At 36.0% G+C, this 27,118-nt stretch overlaps 2 protein-coding genes across 3 annotated transcripts; both read right to left on the bottom strand.

The window, feature by feature from the left end:
- Nucleotides 1-16,056: 16,056 nt before the first annotated feature.
- On the bottom strand, nucleotides 16,057-22,133 carry LOC113770882. 2 transcript variants are annotated; one of them, XM_027315497.1, is made up of 11 exons: nucleotides 21,953-22,133; nucleotides 20,228-20,406; nucleotides 19,999-20,126; nucleotides 19,802-19,910; nucleotides 19,635-19,674; nucleotides 18,770-18,859; nucleotides 18,583-18,682; nucleotides 18,334-18,473; nucleotides 17,775-17,877; nucleotides 16,637-17,316; nucleotides 16,057-16,521 (listed from the first exon to the last, which is right to left on the bottom strand). In XM_027315497.1, the coding sequence occupies exons 2-11, from the start codon at nucleotides 20,364-20,366 to the stop codon at nucleotides 16,239-16,241; spliced, it is 1,812 nt and encodes a 603-aa protein (XP_027171298.1). In that variant the 5' UTR covers nucleotides 20,367-20,406; nucleotides 21,953-22,133; the 3' UTR covers nucleotides 16,057-16,238. The 2 variants fall into 2 exon arrangements, with proteins under 2 accessions (XP_027171298.1, XP_027171299.1); XM_027315498.1 differs by lacking the exons at nucleotides 20,228-20,406; nucleotides 21,953-22,133 and having other exon boundaries at nucleotides 20,007-20,125.
- A 2,655-nt stretch (nucleotides 22,134-24,788) lies between these two features.
- LOC113771179 lies at nucleotides 24,789-25,701 on the bottom strand. The gene is made up of 2 exons (XM_027315792.1): nucleotides 25,575-25,701; nucleotides 24,789-25,348 (listed from the first exon to the last, which is right to left on the bottom strand). The coding sequence occupies exons 1-2, from the start codon at nucleotides 25,699-25,701 to the stop codon at nucleotides 24,789-24,791; spliced, it is 687 nt and encodes a 228-aa protein (XP_027171593.1).
- Between the last annotated feature and the right edge of the window lie 1,417 nt (nucleotides 25,702-27,118).

Below are 27,118 nucleotides of genomic sequence, written 5' to 3'. Positions count from 1 at the left end.
CTCATGATTTGGACTTAGTGGCTGCGATATTTACATTAAAGAAGTGGAGACATTACCTGTATGGGGTAAACATGAGACCGATTAAGTTGCCCTATAATTTGGAAGTTAAAACACCTATTGGGGAAAATCAAAGTTTGATTGCTAGTTGGATGAATAGAAATTGCGGAATATGGGTTGGAAAACGTAAGTTAGTGATTGATCTGATAGATTTAACCACTAAGGGAATGATATTGTTCTAAATGTGAATTTCGAGGATGAAAATCTTTTTAAGGAGGGAAGGATGTGAGGACCCGAAAAATTTTCTTATTTTTATCTTATTTTACTGGCTTATTTAATTATTTATTCACCCGTTTTCTCCGAATAATTTATTTCAACTATTTTAAATCCATTTATATGGAACTATGACTTACATATATTTTTAAAACGTCCCGTTAGTAAATTTAATTTTTGAAAGCTCGTTTGGTAAGATTTAACGAATACGCGTTTGGAGGCAATATTCGATCTGAGAGTACAGTGACCTTGGATATTTGAGGACTCATGCGTTAGTCTTAAAATTGTTATTTTTATGATTAATTACCCTAGTATTAGTTACTTATATTATCGTTACAAGAATTCCTTTTAGGTTTCGCTTTATTGCACGTGAATTGGAAGTTCGCTTATATCGAGTCGGAGCGGTTAATTGGAGATATAAGGAATTTATTCTAGACTACTAAGAGTGAATAATTATAAAGTTAAAGGAAGTACATTAGAAGTTTAGTGCACAAGTGAAACAAACCCGAGAGAAAACGGATACAAAATGTGCATGTGTGCGCACTATTAAGAGTTGACTTTTGAAGGAATTTTAACCACAAATTCTTAAGCTTCTCCAAGAAGCTTCATTGATCAGCCTTCTCTCTCTCTCTCACTCACCATAGCCGGCCAACTCCAAGCAAGGAAGAAGAAGAAAACTCCTCACCATTTCACTCCAAATCACCTTAAACTTTCCATCCAACCTTAAAATTTCTTGGAGATCCACTTAAGCTAGAAGAAAGGCATCATCTCACGGTTTTCTTGGGGCTTTAGAGGTGCAAAAATTTCTGATTTGTCTCAAGGATTAGGAGGTAATCATCTAATCTTTTAATCTTGGCTTTAGTGAGTTAAACTTGGCTAAGAAGCTTGTAGCTTCATTATTGAGGTTGTTATTTGAATTGGAATGATTGATGTGGGCTCTATGAAATCTCACCTTGGATGTATGGGCTGTTATAATGATAATAAATGTTGTTTGTGTTAATTATGTGTTAAACAAGATGATATTAGTTAGAAAAGTGAAAGGAAAACCGAAGGAAATTGCATAGGAAGACCGGCCAAAATCTGTCCTGTTTTTGCTGGGCCTTTGGTTCAAATTTTTGTTACTCAAATGACTTTGAACTGATGTAGATATGTTGTATATGAGGTGAGGAAAGTTTCTACCAAAAATCATTTGATTTGGTTGAGTAAAAGTTGAAATTTCGAAATTGTAGAAATCTGGAAAAATGTGTTCAGGTGGTCCGGACAAAGCATCTTTGAACGAACATAACTCTCTGCTCAGACGTTAGAATTGAGTGCTGGCATTCAAAACTAGACATTCATAGTTTTCTAACAGTGTATCATGCACCTTCTAATTCGAACTGAGTCATTTGTAGTGATTGATCAAAGTCGGCTGTCCTGTTCTGTTAGTCCAACCGAGAGGAAGTTAGAAGCTGCATCTTGTAGCTCTAATTTCTCTCATTTGCAAACTGAATTTCAAAACAATTTCTTCTGATGAAATGTAGACTTGTGAATCTAGTTTCCAACGCTACTGACCACGCTCAATTTTAAGTTGTATTGAGTGAGATATAGCTCAATTCCCGAACTGTACCAAAGCTGGAAAACCCTAATTTTGCTAGCGGAATGGCCTAGTTTGACTTGGGACATGTTGTTTCGAAAATTTTGGTGTCAAACACCTACCAAATGTATATTAGATGTTTCCTGGACCTTAGTGTCACCAATGAACCAACTTGGAGTTGATTTCATTGGGCAATATGTTTGAAAAGGGAAAAGGAAACAAGAAGACAGATTTGTCTTCGAAATTTCTTGAACTTTGGCAGTTTTGTTAACTACCTTCCCATACGACTTTTAAGTGAAATTTGATAGAGGAGTAGGCCTCATATGGAAGTTGAATTATACCAATTTTGGTGTCATTCTAAGACTGTTTTGATATACAAATGATAGGCCAAAGTTGTTCTTCAAAATCTGGAAATTTACCAACAGTCTTCATTTTTGGGCCAACTTTGGGCTACTATATTTTGGCACTCAAAACTCTGAATTTAGTTCATTTGTTGTGTTTAAAACTTTGTCTAGAACTCTTATTGTAGTATGAATTTTAGAGGCTAGTTCATTTCCTATGAATTTTACCAAATTTCTAAAGTTTGCCAAAAAACAAGACTAAAACTGTCTTGTGTGCTTATAGCAGCCACTTTGGGCTGAAATTTGAATGTCTTCCGTTTAGAATCCTGGAAAGGTGCCTTCTAGGAACTTTTAGTATTTTGAACCAAGATTCCAATGGTATAAAGTTTTCCAATTTTGGACCTATTGAGTGCAAGTTCTGATTTTTCTAAGTTGACGTGCAAAAATTGAAATTTTCCGAATCGATGGGAAATGAGTTTTGGAGACTCTTCCCTATCCTTTGATATTGACTAACCATTTTAAACTTGATTTGATGAAGGAAATCAGTTTTTCCTTGTGTTATTAAACCCCACTTTTGAGTCTCGATTCACGAGTAATTAAGGCTCTCTTTTATGATATTTTCTTAGTATTGTACAAGTGTACAATCTTCCTTGTTAATAGGGGGTTTATAAGTAATAGTGTGTGATCGTAAATTATTATTTGCTCAGACGCTCAAGGGGACCTTCAAGAGAATCTCGAAGCAAACGCCTAATGACTTACTTGCTCGTTCACTCACTCTTATCTTGACTTGGTGAGTGTCAAGTGTGTGAAAAATTGTTACGTGCTTAATTGTTATTATTAATTGAGTATTTTGAATATGTCGAGTCGAGTGTGTACTTTATCGCACTCATTCTCGTTTAAGTGAAGTGTATTTGAATTGCTTAAAGTGAATTGCTTGAAATGAATTGTTAAGTAAAATAAGTGAAGTGTTGAAATGGTTAATTATGTTATGGCTGCATAAGTCGTTGGAGTGAATCTCCTCGACTTCTAGTGATAATGTTAGGGGACGCCCAAATCTCATCGGCCGACCTTGCGACTCGAGCCGGCATGGGCTTGGTCAAGAAGTTTGGTGAGTCATGAGAAAAGTGTATAAGCTTGATCTATTGGAGAGATCTCGCTTGGCATACTGGAGTAGTATCGCCTTATTTAAAAGAAGTGCGGGCCCGGAGCAGGGGGGTAACGGTGAACGGGGAACGTGTAAGTGAAGTTCTACGGATTATAGCCTACCCGATTGACGGAGTGTCAACTCGTGGAAGTACTGGATCGAGCAAGTGGAAAATATCTCTTGAGAGCTCCCGTATCCTTATCAAGTGTGTTTTATTGTTAAATTGTGAACTACTTGAATGTCATAGCTTTCATTTGTGTTTAAGTGATATTGTTATTTGAATTACGTGTTTTGCATGTTTTCTTGGCCTCACGAACGTTAGCTCACCCCGTTAGATTTGTTTTCCTTAACAGGAGCGAAAATGGAAGGAATTATGGAGAAGCCAACTTGATGGCTCTTTTGGTTGGGATTTTGATTGTAATTGTTAAGACAACTTTTGGAGGTTGTATACATCAGAAAGTTGATGTATTTTGAAAAATTGTAATGTAAGATTGAACGTTTGTGTAAGGAAGCGACTTTCTTCATATCTTCGACTTTTATTATTTAGTTATTTACCTTAAGCTTAGATTGGATAGTATTGAGTTTTGGCGAGAGTTGGGCAGGCGTCCCGCTGATATCCTCGGGTTCGCCCTTGAGAGAAGTGGGGGCGTCATATATTTAGTGATGCTAACAGTGCAAAAAATCCTATGAAAATCACCCCAATTGACGTCCAATTGATGGATTTAGAAACGAAAAATCCTAACCCTCAATCTCTTAAAACCACATTTGAAGGTGTTTTCTTGAATTTCAATCAGTTAAAAAGGTTCTAAGAGGATCAAAAGGTGTTAGATTGATGATTTCTAGCAAAAAATGGAGTAAAAATGAAGATTTATGAAGTTTGTGTGTGTTTGTGTGGGATACGTGTGGTGAAAGAGAGAAAGAAAAAGAAGAAATAACTTGCGTTTTCCTTCTTTAAAATCTCTTGCCCGAAAATGCAGCTCTGAGCCTGCATTTTAAGGTTGCGTTTTGTGCCTTAAATTTATTGAATGTAATATGCGGGTTCAAGAAAACGTGACCTTTTTTAGCCTGCATTTTTTTCAAAATGCAATACGAAGGCTCTAAAAACATAGGTTGATCCCACGTTTTCCTGAGCCAGCATTTTTTTTTTGCAGTTTTCTACAAAAAAAAAAATTTTAACTTTTTAAAATTATACTCTTTACCTCAATTACACAAAATGCATTTTAGATCATTCTTTTGGTAAAATAATCGATGCACATATATGTAAAATAATCGAACATGCATTCTAACCCTCTTTAACAAATCAAAAATATCATTTACACAAATTGAGGGGTAGAGTTCCTTGATTAAAGTTCACCGATTTCATCTCAAATGGTCATCTTTGCTTCCATTTCCAATTCCTATAAATGAAAAATAATAAAGTAATTTAAACACATGATTTAAAAATAAAATTAACATAAATCACCAAAACAGTGGATTGTCTCCCAATTAGTACTTTTGTTTACAGTCATTGGCTTGACTCTTTTCTTTGAAGTTCCTTAGGTTGAAGAAGAATAGCCTAAAGGACAACTAAGTCCTTTAGGGATCATTTCACCTGCCAAGTGGGGTTTCAACCTTTATCCATTAACCTTGAACCTTTCATTTCTTGCATTTATGACCTCGACTACTCCATAAGGGAATACTTGAGTTATTTCAAATAGTACCAACCATCTCAACTTTAGTTTTCCGGAAACAACCTAAGGCATGAGTTATATAAAAACACTTTTTGCCCGACCTTAAATTGTTTAGGGATAATATGCTTATCATGCTAATATTTGATCTTCTCTTCTATGTCTTGCCATTTTCATAAGCATTTAGTTGGTGTTCCTCCAATGCACTCAATTCAAGCAATCTTTTACCAACTGCAAGATTAAAATCCATGTTAATTACCTTAATAGCCCAATATGCCTTATGTTCAATCTCTACAGGTAAATAACAAACTTTTTCATATACTAAACGATATGGCGACATCTCTAAGGGAGTCTTAAATGCCGTCCGATATGCCCATAGTGTGCCATCAAGTTTTGTTTTTGAAAACATTAGGAGATTATATTGATTAGCGAAAGTAACTCTACAAAAGTATGGGCAAAGGCCTAACTACGCTATACGTCGTGTACAAAGACACTAAGGAAATCAGTGTTCCTCATCCAATGGAATGTCTACAACATATGAACTAATCTGTCTACTTCTATCTATTCGTTCATCTTGGAGCAGATAAAATGAGCATTGCATAAACATTGAGCTTAGGCTATTGATCTCCTGACCCTTTTATATGACCAATGTTGTGCTCTTGCTTTCACCATTGCTAGTTTAAATGCTTTTCCATAATCCAGTAGGCAATGTCCGACACTCCTTTCTCTCATGGCCCATACAGCTTTCTCCTGACCAGATATCAGTTGCAATCACTCCAATCCCTACCTCCTCCACTTCTTTCCTGTTAGCTATAGCTACTTCTATATTGATGCACTCCTCCTGACTTATGTTTAGTCCTGGCTCGTCTGAAGGTCCAGCAATTTTTGAAATAATCAAACTCCTGTTCCCTTCTGCAGCCATCAAGTGTTCCATCCATTCTTGCATTGCCTTTTGTACCACTTGTAACGGTTGCTTTTCTTCTCCCTTGAACACTCTTTCACTTCTTGCTTTCTACAGCTGCCACAAGATATTGGCCCTAAGACCTATATGCTTCATCCCTTCCTGTCTATATCTTGCTCCTACTAAGGCACTCCATAGTCTCCTAAAACTGCCTCTTTGATCAGCTATCCCATCCCATTGTACAGGTGAAATATTCCACACTTGTTCTACTTTCTTGCATTGGAATAGTAAGTGATCCACGGTTTCTATTTCTTCTCCATAGCCTCTACAAATGGGGTCTCCAATCTTTGTTCTGTCAAAGATTAACTCTCTAATTGGTAAAGCATTATTCATGCATTTCTAGATAAAGACTTTTAGTTTTTGTTTGACATTCAATTTCCATATCTGCTTCCACACCTGCCTGCTACCATGGCTTCCGCTTGGATTTTCTTCTCTTCTACTGCCTCTACTTTCCTAAATTTGCTTTTTGTTCAGTTCTTTGTAGGCAGATCTCACTGTGTGTTGTCCACACCCACTATGGACGTAGAAGTTGCTATCCTCTTTCCTTGTCAGACTTATAGGAATCTTCAGTATCTTTGTTGTGTCTTCACTATTGAAAGTCCTGAACACCACTAGTTTGTCCCATCTGAAGTTGGATATTAAATGATCCACTATACTAAGGTTACAGTTTTGTGACTTAACTATTGTTGGCTTCCCCTGTGGAGTATCTGGTATCTAATTATCGTCCCATATCCTTTTTCTCCTCCTATTTCCTATTTTCCTTCGTATGCCTTCTTCCACCTCTTCTCTTGCTCCCATAATGCTCTGCTAGATCCATGAGGATGTTTTAGGGACTTTGCATCTGAGGATTGATTCATTGGGGTGGTATTTGGCTTTGAGCACCTTGCTAATAAGTTTGGTCTAGTTAACAATCTCCACACCTGTTTCTCCAATAGTGCTTTGTTGAATCTCTACAAATCCTTAAATTCCAGTCCTCCACTTCCCTTATCCTGTGTCAATTTCTTCCATGAACACCAATGAAGTTTACTTTTACCTTCTGTCTCCCCCCACCAATACCTAGACATCATGGAGCTAATGTCTTTACATAGCTTGGAGGACAATTTAAAGCATGACATAGCATAAGTAGGCATTGCCATTGTCACTGCTTTGAGTAACACCTCCTTGCCTGCAGCACTCAAAAATTTGTTCTTCCAGGAATTGATTCTTTTCTAGCAATTTTTCTTCACAAACCCAAATGCTTGTTCCTTTGTTCTAGTAATCACTATTGGGAGGCCCAAGTACTTCCCTTGGCTCACTTTTTGTATTTTCCCAAGCATCGTGCATTTCTCATCTTTTTTACCAATGGACATGTTTTTGCTAAAGAAGACTGAGGACTTCTCTATGTTGATCTTTCGACCTGAACTTTCCTTATACATCTTCAGCAAATGCATTAACTCCTTGACTTGATTGGGTTCAGCTTTACAAAATATTAAAGAATTATCTGCAAAAAACAAGTGGGTGATTGATGGTCCTCTTTTGCTGATTTTCATACCAGTGATCTTCTTGTTTCCTTCAGCTTGTTTGAGTAGATTAGACATTCCTTCTGACCATAAAAGGAAGATATAAGGTGACAGTGGATCACCTTGTCTTATACCTCTTTTTGGAGTGACAAAACCTCTGTAATCCCCATTGATATTGAAGGAGTATGTAACTGTGGAAATACAGCTAATCCACTAAACCCATTTTCTTCATTACAACCTCCAAGAACCTCTATTCCACTCTGTCGTATGCTTTAGACATATCCAGCTCTAAAGCCATAAATCCTACATTTCCTTGCCTTTTTTTTCAGGTGGTGGAAAAATTCATGTGATAGAATCACATTGTCTAGTATTTGCCTTCCTGGTACAAAAGTAGCTTGATTTTTGCTTATGCAAAGGTCCAAAACATTTTTTAGTCTATTAGCAAGAATTTTAGGAAACACTTTGTAAGTCACATTGCAAAGACTGATAGGTCTGCATTGCTTCAGATCAGTGGGATTATCAACTTTAGGAATGAGAGAAATGACTGTGTTGTTTATAGCTTTAAGCATAAGGGTGGAATGGAAAAAACTTTTGATAGCATTTACCATATCACCTTTAATGAGGTACCAGAGCTTTTGGCAAAAAAGGGGGACATTCCATCTAGTCCTGGTGCTTTATTAGGGTTCATTGAGAACAAGGCTTTCTTAACTTATTTTTCCTCTACAGCTTTGGTTAATTTGTTATTTATTTGGTCAGTGATTGAGTGTGGAATTCCATCCAGTATTTCCTCCAAACACTACACCCCAGGACTAGTCAATAGCTTTTGATAATACTCCTCAATTTCAGCCCCTAGTTCCTATTCATTTTTGGTCCATGTCCCATCTTCCCTTTGTATATTCAGTATCCTATTACTTTTCCTTTTACCTTTGACACAAGCATGAAAGTACTGAATATTTATGTCATTGAGTTTGCTTGCCCAATCTTTTCGTGATTTGTTCACCATTTTCTCCAAAATGAGTTTGATTTCATGATTTGCTAATTCCGCTTGTCCGTTGACTTGAGAATGGTATTGAAGTAAAGTCTTGTACCTACAACCATACTTGAGCAATAAGGAATCAAGTTGCTTATTATAAAATATTTTTCCTCATCACTCACTACAACTCTAGGTATGCCAAACCTACTAAAAATATTCTTTTTGAGAAATCTAAGTACAACTTTAGTATCGCTAGTAGGTGAAACAATTGCCTCCACCCATTTAGAAACATAATCTACGACTTCTAAAATGTATTTATTGTTAAAAGAACTAAAAAATTGGTCCCATAAAATCCATACGCCACATATCAAACAACTCAACTTCTAAGAAAGTAGGTAAGGGCATTTTAATTTTTCTAGAAATATTTTCGATTCTTTGACAAGCATCATAACTTTTTACATATTCTCTAGTATCACGGTACATAGTTGGCCAATAAAACCCCGATTGTTATACCTTTGCTACATTCTTTGAAGTACTAAAACGACCACCCATTTCTAGGTTATAACAATGATATAGAACATCACGTACCTCATCTTCAGGAATACATCTATGTACCATACCATCGACACAATGCTTATAGAGCAACGGTTTCTCCCAAAAGTAACTTTTACCATCATACAAGAATTTCTTCTTTTGGTGATAATTTAAATCCTTTGACATTATTCCACTTATCAAATAATTAGTGAAATCTGCATACCATGGAGACTTAGCAAGTTTTAGGATAAATTCATTCGAAAAATTCTCTTTAATTAGAACTCGATCGTCAGCAGGGATGTACTCGAGTCGCGAAAGGTGGTCAGCAACAAAGTTCTCCGATCCCTTTTTATCCTTTATTTCTACATCAAATTCCTACAATAAGAGAATCCATTGGATTAAACGGGATTTTGCATCTTTTTTATAAAACAAATATTTAAGAGCCGAATGGTCTGTGTAAATGATAACTTTAGATACTACTAAATAGAATCTAAATTTATCCAATACAAATATCACCGCCAATAGTTCCTTTTCCGTGGTTGTATAATTAAGTTGTGCTTCATTAAGCAATTTGCTTGCATAATAAATCATGTGCAACCTTTCTTCCCATCTTTGCCCTAGAACGGCGCCTATCACGTAATCACTTGCATCACACATTAATTCAAATGGTAGGGACTAATCTAGTGAAATAATAATAGGTGCTAAAGTTAACTCCTTCTTCAACCTATCAAAAGCGATCAAACATTTATCATCAAAATGAACGAGATATCCTTGCATAATAAATCATATAATGACTTAGATATCTTGAAAAATTTCTTAATAAAACGTCTATAAAAACCCACGTATCCAAAAAAGCTACTGATCCCCTTGATATTGTTTGGAGGTGGCATCTTCTCGATTACTTCTATCTTTGCCTTGTCCACCTCAATTTCTTTGTAGTAAATCCTATGCCTTAAAACAATTCCTTTTCGAACCATGAAATGGCACTTTTTCCAATTGAGAACTAAATTGGTTTCTTCACATCTCTGCAAAATTAAGTCCAAATTATGAAGACAATTATCAAATGAAGAACTAAACATAGAAAAATCATCCATAAATATCTCCATAATTTTCTCAATATAATCAGAAAAAATTGCCATAATGCATCATTGAAATGTGGCGGAGGCATTACAAAGGTCAAATGGCATCCTTCTAAATGCAAAAGTGCCATAGGACATGTGAATGTCATTTTCTCTTGATCCTTGGGCACTATAACTATTTGATTATAACCTGAAAATTCATCAAAAAAATAATAGAATTCATATTCAGCTATACGCTCTAATAATTGATCAAGAAAAGGTAAAAGCAAGTGATCTTTTCTAGTAACCGCATTGAGCTTTCTATAATTGATACACACTTTCCATCCTACAACAAGTCTAGAAGGAATAAGTTCATTATTTTTTTCTTTGACTATGGTAGTTTCACCTTTATTTGGGACAACATGAATTGAACTAATCCATGAACTATTAGAGATAGGAAATATTATACCTGCAGCAAACCATTTGATAATTTTTAATCTTACCACCTTTTTCATATTTGGATTGAACCTTCTTTGCAACTCTACCACCAGTTTGCAATTGTCCTCCAAGAGAATGCAGTGCATGCACCCATAAGTTTCATCTACTATTTAGATTTAGAAATTTAGCTACTCATAAAGTAAGAAAGAACATAATTTCATTGCATGAACACATATTGAATCACAAGTAAAGAAAAAGATAGAGAAAGCTGAGCCAAGGTGATGAACAAACTCCCAAATCTTCTATTGCTTCAACAAAATGAGTTGTACAATGAATTCTCCAAGAGTTTCTTACAAGTTCCAAGCTAATAGAATAAAAAAAAAAACTAAAACTAAGCTCCTGAATTAAAATCTGATAATAACTCCCTCTATTTTAGTCTCTTTAATGATTTTTACATATATAGTGTTAAAAGAGTCAAAAAATGACAAATAAAATGACATAAAGCTTCCTTTTCTCTTCCATAAAGATTCTTGAGCATGTGCAGCCAAAATTCTGTGCTGAAATTGAGCTGGAAAGAAGTGAAACTGAGCAAGTTGCGAAACAAGTTGCAAAGAAACATGGGACAATACGCAACTTATAAATACGTGACCTGAGCCCACATATTCAGAGGGTGCGTTTTTAGTTCTGGTGCATTTTCTTGCTTCTTTTCTGCTCCAGTTCACCTCTAAATTCACATGTAAGAGATTCATGTCGTTGTTCATGCCTTCACCGATAATACTTGCATGATGTGTCCTATTCTCTTTCCAATTTGTCGTTGAATCATGCGCTAATGGAGTTTAAGTGATATTATTATCTCGATCCAACATTCATATCTTGTCTCAACTTCTACAATTATAACAAAAATTTGCACATTAATCTGCTCAAATGAAACTCGCAAAATTGAGAGATTTAGAGAGCAAGTTACACCGTAAAAGATCCTATTTTACACCAAAAATAAACAAATAATGCTACTAATAACCATATATAATAAACACTTATCAGTTAGCATAAGCATCGAGGCAATACCTAAGCTTCCAAACAAGTATTCTATCCACATGAACTAGATCACGTGATGCTTCATACCGTGTGCATAGATAACAGAGTTGCTTTGGATAACATGTATGCTAGAACTTCATGCAAACAAATGATTTAAACACATTCCAACTAGAGTTAATAGGGACAATACAAGGACGAACATCATGATCACATGACTTAAGGAAAACAAACAACACGTAAGAACTCAAAACAAGACTCGCACAACTAAGACAACTGCAATTCACAAAATGACTCAAATCATTACTAAAATGATAAACATAATTAAAATAAGTAGCTCTTCAAACTTTATTAACTCAAGATGATTATCTACATTACACACATAGACAACCCTAAAGACAATTCCAATTAACTCAAGAGTTTCACAATGTGTCAACAAATCAAGAAACATATCCTTTGGGATGCACAAAGAACACTCATTCATGTCATCAAAATAAGAATTAAAAGCATACAAAGACATATTAGGAAAAAACCATGCCTCCATAGGCAAATCAAACTTCTCGATTTCACTATGATAACTATGAATTCTAGATGAAAAACTTACCTTGTCAATGGCTAATTGAACAATAATAAATTTACCATGTATAATCGATTCAATGAGCCATTGATTAGTGACATCCACAAGTGAATTGGTTGCCATATCACCAGGATCAAACACAACATGATTAATTACATGTTTCAGGACTAATCAATTCTTTAACCATTGAACATGTATCCATGGACATTGATACACACACTCTTTTATCCACTCCTAGCATATGAAACACTCCAAAACCTATATCCAAAACAAGACAATCAGCACTTAGCGTTCAATCAAAATTAGATAATAAAGACATACTAGCTTGATTGAACCTAATCAATGAAAACAATGTAGCTGTAAGCTTCCTCCCCTAAAGACTTTCATCCCCTTTGGTAGGTAAGACGGTAGATGTATTGCAATTCTCCACAAATAGACGGTAAAGATACGCAACTCCATGACTCAACATGGCAATTAATCCATTAACCTGGCAAAAATCAACAAATACACTAAACAAAATAAGATAAGGATAATTAAACACTCTGGATTACACCTCATCATTCCACTTTCCTTTTTTTTTTTGGGTTCACTCACTTTACTTATGCCCCATTCTGGATTTCTCCTTGTTGTCACTTCCCCCCACTCCCATTCTCTATCCTTGGTATCCATCTATATATCTTTCCATATGTTTATTATTTTCCATCTCACACCTTTTAATAGTGATATTTGTTAGTGAGCTAATTATGCATTTTATTTGTTAATACTCCCTCTTAACTTTGGTCAAATATGTGTTACTATTTTATTGTTTAAAAACTTTCGTAAAGAAATTTACTTTATCCCTTTCTACTATGTGTATCATTCTTAATTTAACCTCATCCAATGGGATTCAATGTACAAATTACTATTTAATGAATGCATTTCAATATCTAATAGCAAGATTCATCAGCACCAGAATCTTGAGAATATCAATGATTATCTCTTCGAAAGGAAGCAGTGACACATTGGTTTAAGTGGTCTGAAAAAGCTTAATCTACCAAAATTACTAGGCAATCTCAAGAAATCATTTCAGTTTATCAGAAGTCTCACTATCCAAATAGTGCAACTTAACCTTAACATCATAATGAAGCTTTTGTAAAGTCTAACCATCGGACTTTATGCACTATTTTAGGCAATTGGAGAATTATTTCGTCGTGTATGTTTTCGGTTTTGATTAATGGCCGTCCGTGTGGATTTTTCCCCTCCTGTCGAGGCCTAAGGCAAAGCAACCCTTTGTCCCCAGCTTTGTTCATAATTTTGGCTGAGGTGCTGTTGAGGAGATTGAATGATTTGCTTCATCATCCGTCTTTCTCTCCTTATTTTGTCGCTCAAAATTGTCCGTTGGTATCCCATTTGGCGTATGCGGATGATATTCCAATCTTTACAAGGAGGGGATAGATCTTCTCTTTTGTTGGTGATGAAGGTGTTACAAGATTATCAGCGGTGTTCAGGCCAGCTAGTGACTGTTTCCAAGAGTTGTTTTCTAGCTCATCCGAAGGTTACCCACCAAAGGATGTTGATAGTTCGCAAGTTGACGGGTTTTGGCTGCAAAAGTTTTCCTATTAAGTACCTGGGTTGTCCGATGTTTGTTGGTAGGAAGTTGAAAGAATTTTTTTTTTTTTTTTGGATATTATTGATTCGGTTGTGGCTCCATCTAGCAATAGAGTGTGAGGTGGTTGTCTTTTGGAGTGCGGATTGTGTTGATCAAGTCGATTTTGTCATCCTTGTTGATTTATCTGTTATCGATCTTAGATCCTCCTAGAGGTGTTATTCATCAGATTGAAAATTTATTTTCAAGTTTTCTTTGGGCCCATGGCAGCACTGGGTGGCCTGGCGTAGGATGTGTCTTCCGACTGAGGCTGGTGGTGTGGGTTTCCGTTCGTTGCAGTCTGTCTCGGTGGCATTTGCATGTAAATTTTGGAGGAGATTCAGGCAAAGGAACTCACTGTGGGTGAATTTTTTATATGATCGTTATTGTAACTCACTATGGGTGTAAATTTTCTGTTGTGGGACCTTTCGGATGGGAGCTACTCCTTTTGGTGGGACAATTGGTCTGGTATTGGTTCGTTGGCATGGAAATTCCCAACTTTGGCTACTGATGTGTCGGTTAGAGAGTTTTGGCAAGGCATGCATTGGAATTTGACTCTTTTACTAAATTCAGCTCCTTAGGAGGTCTATAATCTAGCCAGGGACACCTTTCTTGCCGTTAGGAAGGGTTCAGATGCTGCTCTGTGGTCTGTCTTCCTCAGGAGATTTTGAGGTGCATTCGATTTTGGCTATATTGGATAGTTCACCTTCTTCTTCTCGGGTTTTATTTGGGATTTGGCAGTCGGGTTTACCTCTTAAAATCTCTTTCTTTATGTGGAGATTGTTGCGAAATAAGTTACCAGTTAGGGAGGTGCTGTTTAAGTTTCAGGTGTGTGGCCCTTCTAATTGTTATTGTTGTTCGTCCCCTGAAATTGAGTCGCTTCATCATCTTTTTATTACAAGTGAGATCTTTAATCTGATCTACAAACATTTCGAGGGTCCGTTGGGTATTTTTCGGCCTAATAGTATTGTCAGGCAAAAACTAGTAAATTGGCAATTGCGGCAGTTGTGGCAGTTGTTGCAGTCTAATCCCAGGCTGAAATGGCTATTTAGAGTGGCTCCATTTGTAATTTTCTAGTTTATTTGGCGATTTCGGAATAAAGCATGTTTTGATGGGGTAGTTCTTGATTTTCGCCACACTGTGTTCCAGATTACATCTGAATTGATCTTCATGTTTAGAGCCAAATTTGATATTCCTCTGGCTTCTAGGATCTCTTGGCGAGACTTGGTGCTTGATTTGCAAAATTCTCCGTTGAGGTTTAGGTAAATTTCGGTTGTTTGGTTAAGGCCAATGGATGGGTGTCTGAAGTTGAATACGGATGGTTCTTCGCACGGGAACCTAGGGCTAGGTGGTGGTGGAGGGATTCTCAGAGATTTGAATGGTGAGGTGGTGTTTGCATTTGTGGAATATTATTGTGGTCTTCTTCCCTACAGGTGGAGGCTAGGGCTCTTTACACGGGTTTTGAAATTTGTGCTCTTAATGGTCTTTCTCGTATAGTTGTTGAGATTGATTCTAAAGTGTTATGTAGTGTTCTGACATCCAAATCTTTAGGTCCGTCATCTACTCGTTCGGTGATACGGAAGATCCGTTTATTTGATCATCTTGTGGTTTCGTTCATACATTGTTTCCATGAAGCTAACATGGTGGCAGACTCCCTGGCAGCATTTACCTTATGGCTCTTTTACATTATTGTATTCTCAACAATCTCTCCCAAAGTTATCTAGAGGATTGGTGAATTTAGATAGATTGGGTGTTTATAATTTTCGTATTAGAAGAGGGTAAGGGGTGTTCTACTCTCTCTGGGTATTCTTGTTATATTTGTTTTTAATGAATTATATACCAAAGATCCTTTTTTAGCTCTCTCAATAGCCGTATGTCTCTTATCCCTAGGAGGCCTGCCTCCCTCCACTAGCAAATTTTTTTGAAAAACTCTATTTATTCTGGTGTGGATGCAGGCAGACCTGTATTTCTTGATTTTAATAGAACTCCTTACAAGTGTTGTTTTTATCCACTATTATCTCAAAATAATCAATATGGATACCCAAGCCCACCCGCCAGCGTTGATTAGCAGTTAAAAAAAAAAAAAAACCAATTGGAGAAACAGGCAAACAAAGCGAGAAAATATTAAATACACAAATTCATGGGACAGACTAGTCAATTTGCCGGCTTCACAAATTCATAGCAATTCAAATGGTGATACTGTTGCCAGTTTTGAGCTTTTATCGCAGTAGATTGAATACTGGATTCTCATATGCACGTAGAAATTTCGTGTATTTTCCACAGTTGGAATGGATTTAGCCTTGGAAAAGTGTTAAAATTTGTCATCTGGATAAAAACAATAAACACAGTTGGCTGCCATTCAAAAAAAGCAACTGCAGGAGTAGCCCACTTGTGGTGCATTTCCTATTTTCTTTCAACCTCTGCAACAAACTCATAATTAATGATACTACACTGTTATTATTATCTGGTAATTACAAAAAATTATGCTAAGTACTTTGTTAATTTAATGATAAATGGTACACAGATTACAGCATCGGACAGCTCTACTTAGTTTTCAAGCTGATACTGCCAAGAAAGAGAGCTGAGGCAGCAGAACCGAATTTTCCTGTTCTTACTTCTTCTCGCCTCATCTCCGCCAACACCATTGGCATCAGGACTGAATACATCCTCATCATTTGTTGCCTTCTCTGTAAGAGTTAATTCCATTCTCTGATTTTGAGATGAAAGTGAAACAGCATGGTCAATCTCACAAGGGCCAGAAAAATCCTGCGATGCTGGAGCTATTTTATTATGGTTGGCATACCTGCAATACGTACTGGATCCTGTATGTCTGATAATGGGTTGAATTAATAGGGATAACGTAATCGAACAAATGTAAAGAGACAAATTATCGATATGAAAAGAATACCTGATACAATGACAAATTATCGATATGAAGAGAATACCTGATACAATGGCTACTAGAGCTATTCCTGGGTTCATATGAACCAATCGCTTCTGGATCTTCCTTTTCTGTTGGCTGACCACGTACCTCGGTATTTTTGCAGATTCGATTGGCCTCCGAGTATCCTGCCTCTCTGGACTTGTTATTTTCCAAATATTGTGATTCTTCTTTAGGGCTGCCAGGCAAAATCCTGGTTTCATGATTTGGTCTGCATTCTTGGAAAACGGAGATTACATCATCCAATATTCTCAAAGCTTGTTCAACCTCCGGATGAATAACTACTTTCTTATTGTCGGTGGAAAATCCAGAATCAATTTGATTTGTGGGCAAATTAATAGAACTATTGTTATCTAATTCAGCCAAACATTGACTTCCCTCACTATCATTTTCCTTGATCTCCTCAATCTCACCATATAATTTTTTATCTTCAACAAACGAATCCCCAGCTTGGGAATTAACTGCAGAGTCGTGATTATGAACCATCTCTTGACTACTGCTGACATTTTCTCTCTCTTCCAATTGTTCTTTAAGCAGGCAGGATGTATCATTATTCATTTCAGCTGGTTGAGGAGTCTTGGTAGATAAACCATTTGAGTAAAAGGATTGGCCAACATAAGCATACAGTGGATCTTTCAAAGCCTTGGCAAAATCTTCATCACCTTTTGCAACTGAAGCAACCTCCTGTAAGAGTTCCAAGGATTATATATCTGAGAAAAGCAGATACTAAGCACCAAAAGATCCATACCCAATAACTATAAGTTCAACTGCAAGGACCTGTGCACATTTTTCAAACTTACTAGACAAAGGATTTGCTTGTGGGATAAGAAGACGTTAACCAACACCATCACTTCAACCAGTGGACCTATTTGGCAGTAGATGCACTCATAGCACCACGCTTATGGTAATTTTTATTTTATTTCTATGTAGATGCACATAGTTTCAAGATCCTAATAGTAACATAAGTAAGAATTTGAGAGAGGAACTAAATGGACTTTCTGATCAAAATAACAGACCCTATTCAAGCCACTACTAGATGAATATTCATGAAAAACTTGAAATGCCTTTATCACCAATAGGAATGCAAGTAGAGACTTAATTGTCTCAAGAAAAAAAAAAAACTCCTGAAAAGCATTACTAACCTTTTTAAAAAGCCTGAAACCACTTCCTAAGATCTGCCTTGAAACAAAATTAATGAGTGCTGGAGGAATGAAATCCAATTTAACATCCATGTTTGCAATTGTCCTAGAATATTTGAATTAAAGGAAAGCATTGTAAGCCAGAAACAGCAAAACAAAGTTAAATATGGATATTAAACTCAAAATCCACAGAAATAGAAGTCTTTCATAAGTTCAAGACACATGTGATCTGTTCATAAGCAAAATTCATTTCCCACATGTTTAACAGACTTGTAGTAAAATCTCCTACAAAGTGCTCAAACTGCAGTTACCATGTTGGTTTTACATGCCTAGATTCACAGATAGATAGAGTCATCCTTGTGTAAATTAAATACTCATGTCAATTCTAGTATATATTTCTGAATTCATTCTATCATTGTCCTCCAATTATTTAATTGGTAAGTCATTGATCTTTCAGGTCATGGTATAAATGATCTAAAGTTCATGTAGCACTTGAGACTACCAAAGTTTTTACCTATCATTCTATAATAAAGGTACATGATATTTAACGAAAACTTCTCACCGCACGTAAGATCTATTTGCAGACACTTTCTGTAGAGCAAAACCTCCCACCACATCAATCCGGATTACATCTTGTGCATCAGGTATCCCATCTCGAGTGAAACCATGAGAACTTATATCAATGCTTTCCAAGTCAGATATCTGGATAGACATAAATGTTCAGCTTCAGATACAATTCAAGAATAAGCACCCCAGAGAAGCAAAGGAGAAAAAAAAAATTAGACAAGATTATTTATCTTTAAAATCCTACCGAGTTCAAAAGCACCACAACCAGATCATCTCGTAAGTATTCAAACTCAAAATAATGGATTATAGCCTCCCTTGTTGACAATGGCCATGAAATCTTCAGTCTTCCTTCCAAGTAATCGAGCACCTCAGTAGGCAAGGTATAACTTGTATAGAGTAACTGAAAACATTTGGTTTTGGAAAGAACAAACCTGACTAAACATATCTGTTCACCAATTCTGACCTTCTGCAGACACTGAGACGAGATGAGCTTGAAACTTGGAACAGTAATCTGTGGCCACCTGGTTAAAAAAATCACAAAAGAATGATGTTATTAAAAGCATTAAAATTGGAGTGCTAGAAAGCAGACAGATTTTGAGTTGTTTGAACCACATCACCAGAATAATATGTCAAAATCAAGAAAAAGTTATTTACATACCCAAGGTACACAAGTTTCCAATACATCCAATACGAAATGTAAAAATTTCTGATGAAGCTATTAGGTTGATCAGGGATTTATAGCATCACTGGATCAGTAGATCTAGTTGTACTCAAATGTATCCTTTTCTTTTCCTCTTAACCATTTTTGTTTTTCCACCCCTACTGCAGGGAAATAGTTAGGGAAGAAATGCTAATGCTCATCACTTTAGGCAATATTAGCAAATTACTTCAAAAACATTTCAAGAGCCAAAAGGATGAACAGTATTTGATTCACCCAAGTTGTCCGGTTGTGTCCCCAAATGTCACTAGCTTAGAGTACAGCAGGAAAGAAGCCTCCTTGCATAGTATCATGTTACCTTCATTTGGAAAGCAATACCAAAGTGCTTAATGGGATCAACATTACTGTTGTAAATGTAACCACTGAGCTACAGCTCAAACATATCAGACGGTGCTCCTTTAATAGTTCGTGGTAGCAAAAGCAGATGTATCTCTACCCAATTTTGTTTCCCAGTTGAGATAATTTGTTCAGAACATGTTACAAAATTCAAAAGGTAATACACCCAAGATTAAATTAAGCATGATCACATGTCATTAAGATATTGAGCAGAAACATATTTTTCTGGAAGAAACATTTACCATTTTGGATACAAGCCCGCCTCCCACGAGATGCATAGGCCTGCAAGAGAACAAAAAGACCATTTGAAAGTTCTCAAAGACAATCAACATAGAAGGTGGCACTCAACCTCATGTGCATTTAACATGGAAGAAGAGGGAGATCAGTTCAGCAAATAAATATAGCTTACAAACATCTAAAGGCCCATCCACATAGCCTTCAACAAGTAGGGTATGAAATGGAGTGCCTTCTGGTCCTTCTCTATACATAACGCGAAATTCTTCAGTATCCTGTTTCACCTGACAAAATAACAGTATGGTAATAACATCATTATCACACTTCTTATCACCAGATTGAAAAGTGCAAGCATTATGAATAAAGGTATACTTTCCAACCACGATGTGAGGCCTCACTGTACTTTGACCTCTGAACATCATCCACAGAGGCACTGCTTAACATTCCAAGAAAATGTGAGACTTCTTTGGTTCTCGTTTCTGCAATATTGTTGATAAAATCTACAAAGCATAAATATCAATATTTAGTACCATTTAGTTGCAGAAACTCTAAAGTGAGATAAACTATTGGAACTTAAAATGTCGAAAGAGAAGTTTCTAACCTTCATTCTCCACTTCTGATGAACGTAAAATTTGATCCTTAACAAGTGTCCCTAGTGTCTCCACATCAGTAAGATCATGACAAGAAAGTGTCTTATCCAGCCTATCCCGGTAAAGTGAGATGCTACTGTCCTCCCTCATTTTGTGCCTCACCAATTAAAAGGTGATTTTCTTCCCAATCCTTAAGAGGCAAGACAAATACAGCCAAGAAGAATTATTAACATTTCATTTGAACACTACAGCACATGACTCTACTTGCCACATAATGTTAAACTACAATGTGCCTTTGTTCTACTTCTTCCCCACAAAAGCAGAAATGATGATTCTCGCACCCCTTTTTCTTAAAAGGATAAAATAAAAATTATTTTTATTTTTCTGAAATTAGGACAAGAAAAATCAAAAAGCAAAAAAAGCCTAAAATAAGACTGCGCAAAGGCGATGGATTTAGGCCCACTAGAGTTTAGCAAAATGCCTTTCCAAAATTTTGGAGTTGTCGCTCTTTATTGAGTTTAGGTGTCCAAGTCACCTAAAAAGAGAATTTTTTATTTTTGAAATGCAAATTAAATCCCTTTAATTAGGCAACTATAGATCTTTCGAAATTAGAGAAATGAGTTTGGGAGCTACATTTGTGAGGAGATAAGGTCGAGATTTTACCCTCAAGCACCTCCCTATACCCGACAAATCCAGTTGCGAGTTTAATTATATTCTTTTAATTTAAGGCCAATGTGACTTAATCTATGCTAAACACATCACATGCATTGAATTAATATCGAAACAAATAAAAACATGCATGACACATAAAAGTGAAATAAAGCAAAAGATTAGTTCCAAGGCTTTTGTTGGAAAAGCCAAGGAATAACACGCTCTCGCACACTCGATCGTGTACCACAAAAATGAAAATTAATTAAGGAAAAAAATAAAAGAAAAGCAAGAAAAAGAAAAAATAAAATCACAAACATAAAATGCACCTATGCCCCATATGGGTTACGTCACTTCTAAGAAATAAAAAATATATATATAACTAATTACAACTTGACAAATGAAAAGAAAAAAAAAAATGCTAACTAGACTAATCTAGTCCTTGGACTTAATTGAAAGGTTCTGAATAAGTTCTGGAGTCAAATTACAAAGTCTTAAAATTTGAGGTAAAATCAAAAAAGCAAGGCAAAACTGGGGGACTTAAAATTTGAGTTCCAGGCGCTACTGCTGCCTTGCTTTCATTTCCAATGAACCTCGTTGGACAGCGGCGGCGTCGGACCACTGCCTTGTCTCTCTCCTCCCCACAAGCAAACACCCAATGCACACTGAAATTCTCACCAAAATGCAGAAAAGTAGCAAATCGAAAAAACGAAAAATCAATACCAAAATCTCTAGCTTCTCTCTCGGCCCTCTTGGTTTTCCAGCCTCACTCAGGGGTTCCGGCCAGCATTGGATTGACCAGAATCATCTATCTTGCAACCACAAAGACTCAGCAGATTCTTTTTCCTATTTTGGCTCATAATTTCCTTTTGGGCATATTTACAAACAAAAATCAAGCTTTTATGCAATTTAAAGCAATCAGGCCAGAAACTTTTCAGGAACACAACAAATTTCAGTCATTCATAATCATAAAACAATTAGAAACATGAAAGGATGCTAGCTTAAGCGAGAAGGCAAGCAAGAGGCATGTAGTTCACACAAATATCAGAAATTATAACAGATAAGATAGAAGAGTGACACAGCTTTACAGTGTTGTTCCGGTGAAGATTTGCGACGGGAGAGGTGGTATCGGTTCCGGCGGCAAAGATGGTAACTTCTTTCTCCCCTGCTCGCCGATGAACTGTGCTTGTCTTTTCCTGATTTTTGTTTCTATATTCTGATTTTTCTTTTTTATGTTTTTTTTTAAAATTTGAGATCTAGAAGTTTGGCAAGACCTTTAGGAGACTATTTTTCTTTTTTTTTTTTCCTTTAAAAGAAGAATGACGGGATTGATGAATTGATGAATGAAAAAAGGACGTCTCGGATCACAAATGATATGGGTCCCAAGGCCTCTGTTCTTGGTTTTCTGTGAAAATTAGGCTGATGAACCGCGTGCGAGCGTTTGCGCGTTGGGGTGTGAAGTTCGAGTGTGTGAGCGGGTGTGTACTTGAGTGCTTGACTGCTGCGTGGCAAAGATAAGGAGGAGTCGTTCTCTTTGTTTACTTTTTGGAAAGAGTCCGCGAGAATCACAAAGATAACTATCGTTATATTGGTCAAATTTTGGGGTAATGTACGGGTTGAGGTTTATTGTACGTTGCATGCCTCGTTAATGGTATCGGTTAATGACATCTTGCCCTCCTAAGACTAGGGGTAACAGCATAACCCAGCCCCCGCCCTTCAATATCAATAAGATAACAGGCACTTTAGCCATTTGAGAATACTGCTTTTGATGTTTGAGTCAAGTATTCCATTTGAAAAAGCATAAAAATAAATTGCTTGAATATATTGAATTAATTAGATGGCATCGAATTTCTCGATAAAATTTGCTTTCAAAAATCCAACTTAATATATTCAAATAACTTAATAGATTCAAATTTCGAACTTCAATTTTTAAATTCAATTTTATCAAACGCACTATAAATATAAAATAGGGAAACATTGTAGTTAATAGTATTCTCTCTATCCTAAATTGTCTATCGCATTTTTTGCTTTCAACCTTTAAAAATATTGGCTGATGATGATGTTTGTGAATTTGTTTTCAAAATTGTCTAGAAATTTAGTATGAAATATAGATAAATGTATAAATAACGTTTGAAAAAAAGTTTAAAAGTAACTTTGATTTTGTTAAGTTGACAAATATTTTGGGATATTTCAAAATTAAAAAAATATGAAACTTTCGGGAGTATATAGTACTGAAAGTTAATTACTAATAGCATGATATTAGCCAAAACGCCAAAAATGTTATATTAGTTAATAATAACTAACATAATTAACATGGGATAATAAATAATAATGCATGAGATAATGATTGTTTTAAATGAAATGGAATAAAGAACATCTTTGAAAATTTAGAAAGTGGCACATTTAATTAAATATTTTTTGCTCTCGGTTATAATTAGTATAGATACAGGTAGTATAGGTGTTGGTTTCAAATGCAAATAGTTAAATTAGAAGAGTTAAATTAGAAGACTGTTTTTCTCCTACTTCTCCCTAACTTCCTCCATTCCTAGCAAACAAAATGACATAGTTATTAAATCTGGCCTGGTCCGGCGGTCGAACCGGTCAAACCAGTGAACCGGCCATTGGACTGGGCCGGGTTTTAAATTAGATCATTTGGGCAAGAAGACCGTTGACTAGTCAACGACCCGGCAATCCGACGAATTAAACTGGAAACCCGGCCGGTTTTGTCAACGAACCAGGTCTTGTCAAAAAATTTTATTGCCTTTGTTGGAGTTCGAACCTTACAACACTACAACATACTTATAGGCTACTTCGAAATATGCTAATAGAATAGCTTTATTATAATATATAAATATGTTTTCAATTCTATCTTTTTTTTTCTCTAAAACAAATATATTGGAATCTTTTAATAAAATTTTATTACCCTCCAAACTCTATAAGTTATAAAATGGATTTCAAAAATAACATATTACATAATTCATTTTAAAGACAAATATTATTTTTAATAATTGTTTACACTTAAAATTCATAAATAAGCTAGATAATTACACTAAATATAGATAAAATTTAACACTTGAAGTTTGGTGTATTACTAAATAACTTTATATTTGATTGATTCTTATATGAATTAATTATTTTATAGCAAATTAAATTAAATGAGCTTTTGCTATGGCATTATTTATTACAATTTATATCATATATCTTATATAAAAAATTATGAAATATAATATTTAAATATATTTGGTGACCCACCGGTTGAACCAGTAACCCGTTGACCCACCTCCTTCGCCGGGTTCCTTCCCGGATTGGGTTTAATAACTATGCAAAATAACACCTTCATTTATTGGAGGAGGGAGGTCGCATTTGGGCTCCATCCCTCCGTTCAATGATTTCTTTTTTTTTTAAGTAATAAAATCTCTCCTAAAATTTCTACTAAGAGTATTATCCTTTTCTAGAGTTTTCTAGTGAGAAATTCTTCTATGTTAGAGTTTTTCTAGTGAGAGTTTGTTTTCTTGTGGAGCGAATTGCGCGAAATGTCACTAAACTATTTCAAAGTGCTGGTTCTGGTCATTAAACTTTTTTATTAGCGCGAAATGTCACTGAACTAGTAAATGTATACCGTTTTGGTCACTCCGTGTATTTGTGCCGTTAGGAGAGACGGAAATCAACTTTTTGAGGGGCAATTTCGTCTACACAATAGTTAAAAAATTTATGAGAAAAAGGCTTTGAATGATTTGAGATCGAAGCTGGAAGAAACCATTTTGGGGAACAAGCTCTATAAGAAAGAAGTGGCTAAAGAGGCTCCAAAGGAGTCACCAGAAAAGGAAGGTGAAATGAAGAATACAAGAAGTAGATGGCCTTTATGTTTTCTGCACAGCGTTCCAATGCCTCAAGTTTTGGTGCATAGGCAGTAGCAGACAAATCCTAGACCATGAGTCGTCTTGCTTTATGTGAAAATTGCCCCTTCAAATCTCTATTCAGTTTCTCAGCCAGATAGCATAGGCAATAACCATGATAGCAGGCTTCACCAAATATATCGCGTAATGACTCTCTTATTCCTTTCTGGGAATCAGCAATAAATGTGATTTGCCTGGATGTTGAGACAGCAGACTTGAGTTCTGACAGAAACCAATGCCAATTTTCGTCAGTCTCTTCATCAACAACAGCAAAGGCTACTAGAAAGACACTATTATTCTCATCTGCAAATGTTGCAGCCAACAATGTGCCTTGATACTTTGAGTACAGAAGAGTGCTGTCAAGAAAAATAAGAGGCCGACAACCTTGCTGAAAACCAGATATTGATGCATGAAACGAGACAAAGAGCTTGTGGAAGCTGGAGTCCTCCTTTGTCGCGAATGTAGCAATACTACCTGGATTTGTTTCCATTATCTTTTGACAGAGGAAGGGTAGTTGGCAGTAGGCCTCTTTATAAGATCCCTGAAGCTGCTCACGGGCAATCTCCTTGGCACGCCATGCCTGCAAATCTAAATTGTGGCCGAGAGCGCATGGTTTCAGGATTAAGTATCAGCCACGAGGGCAATTGAATCAGGACAAGCCCTTGGGTAAATTTCGTGACACGTGGACGGTCCAAAGCTGAGAGTATACACTTGGATTCCGATAATCCAAAGCTGAGAGTATACGTGGATGAAACTTCTCTGAGATGGGAGATTTTCTCATTGCCTAATCTTTGAAATCTTGAGGAAAAAAAACCAATTCTTGAACCCTCATTCTTCAAAATCAGTAAGATGTTTGCACCAGCTTCCTTGAAGAGAGACCTTGCACCCTCATTCTTCAAGATCTGAGCAAATGCATCTAGGGAGCTTTTGTACTTCCGCATAGAAGCAGATTCCAAAGTTAAACTTCAAACCCACCATGTTAAACCCTTAAATAAGAAAAAGGGTTTTCTTCTTTTCTGCATAATGGGATAAAAATTATTTCCCAAGAAGCAATTAGGTTGAATAAGTTCTGGTGTATGACAAAAGGGAAAATAAAGACAAGAGGAAGGCAATCCCCTTCCGAAACGTTAAAAAGGGGAAAAAAAGGAAAAGGCATCAAGAGTATCTAAAATCTAAAAGAAGCCAGTCCCCACATCCTAGATCCCAATTTCCAATTTTTACCGTTTGGAGCTGGTGCTCTGTGGTTTTGTTACAAATGGTGAAAGAATACAGAAATCAAGACTGGGTAGTGGGTAACTAAAAGAGGCAGAGAGTCAGAGATCAATTTCCAATTGAAAAATAGTGCCTGCATTTTTTGGTTGAAGTTTGATGGTGCCGCCATTCAGATCAGCCATCTCCTTTATGTCTTTGCCGGATACGGAACCATTGATTATGTAAAAGCTTCAAGGAAAAGGCTGTGCAGACAAATTTGCCCCTCAAAAAGTTGATTTCCGTCTCTCCTAACGGCACAAATACACGGAGTGACCAAAACGGTATAGATTTACTAGTTCAGTGACATTTCGCGCTAATAAAAAAGTTTAGTGACCAGAACCGGCACTTTGAAATAGTTTAGTGACATTTTGCGCAATTCGCTCTTTCTTGTGAGATTCCTAGTAAGCGTTTTCTATTATTTTATGTTTTTTTGGTTCTTTTTCCTTTATCAAATCTCAATTTTTTTTCAGATTGGTTTGTCAATTCTAAAGTTTTCGAGTCTATTTTGTCAGATCTCAACTTAATATATGGGTCTAAAGTAGATAAATAGCGGATTTGGCTAGGAAAGAAGAGATGCATTGATGCATTAGATGTTCGTTAAATTAAAAGATATTGATATCATTTTGAATAAGTTAGAGATTTATAATGCAACATTTGTAATTTTCTCAAATTTGGTGTATTTGTAGATGCCTCGAATATGTTATTCCTGTAACATCTTTGATGATGTATTTTCTAACATTAGTATAGATGTTATGAATGAAATGAGTATTTCTATAAAAAAAAAAATAGAAGACTTTATGTCAAATAGATCATAAATATTATTGGAGTAAAATGAATTTGAAATTTCAACTTCATTTATATACAGCCAGAACTTCCCTGTAACTAAAGCCCAATTTTGATCTTGATAGGAATTTAAATTTTCTTAACTTTCACTAAAGGATATCCGTGTCGATTTAATTGGACAATTCAATTTCTCATTAGAACCCCAAACTCTAGTGTTTTCAAATTAGGGGGAATTGCAATTTTAGTCCCTAATGTGCGGTCTATATGCTAAATTTGTTTCCAATGTTTTGGTCAAAACAAATCTAGTTCTCAAAATTTGTGATT

The sequence above is a fragment of the Coffea eugenioides genome, chromosome 5 (genome assembly GCF_003713205.1).
Source record: "Coffea eugenioides isolate CCC68of chromosome 5, Ceug_1.0, whole genome shotgun sequence".
NCBI lineage: Eukaryota > Viridiplantae > Streptophyta > Magnoliopsida > Gentianales > Rubiaceae > Coffea > Coffea eugenioides.
The sequence above is the reverse complement of the archived record's forward strand: the minus strand, read 5'-3'. Positions and strand labels throughout refer to the sequence as shown.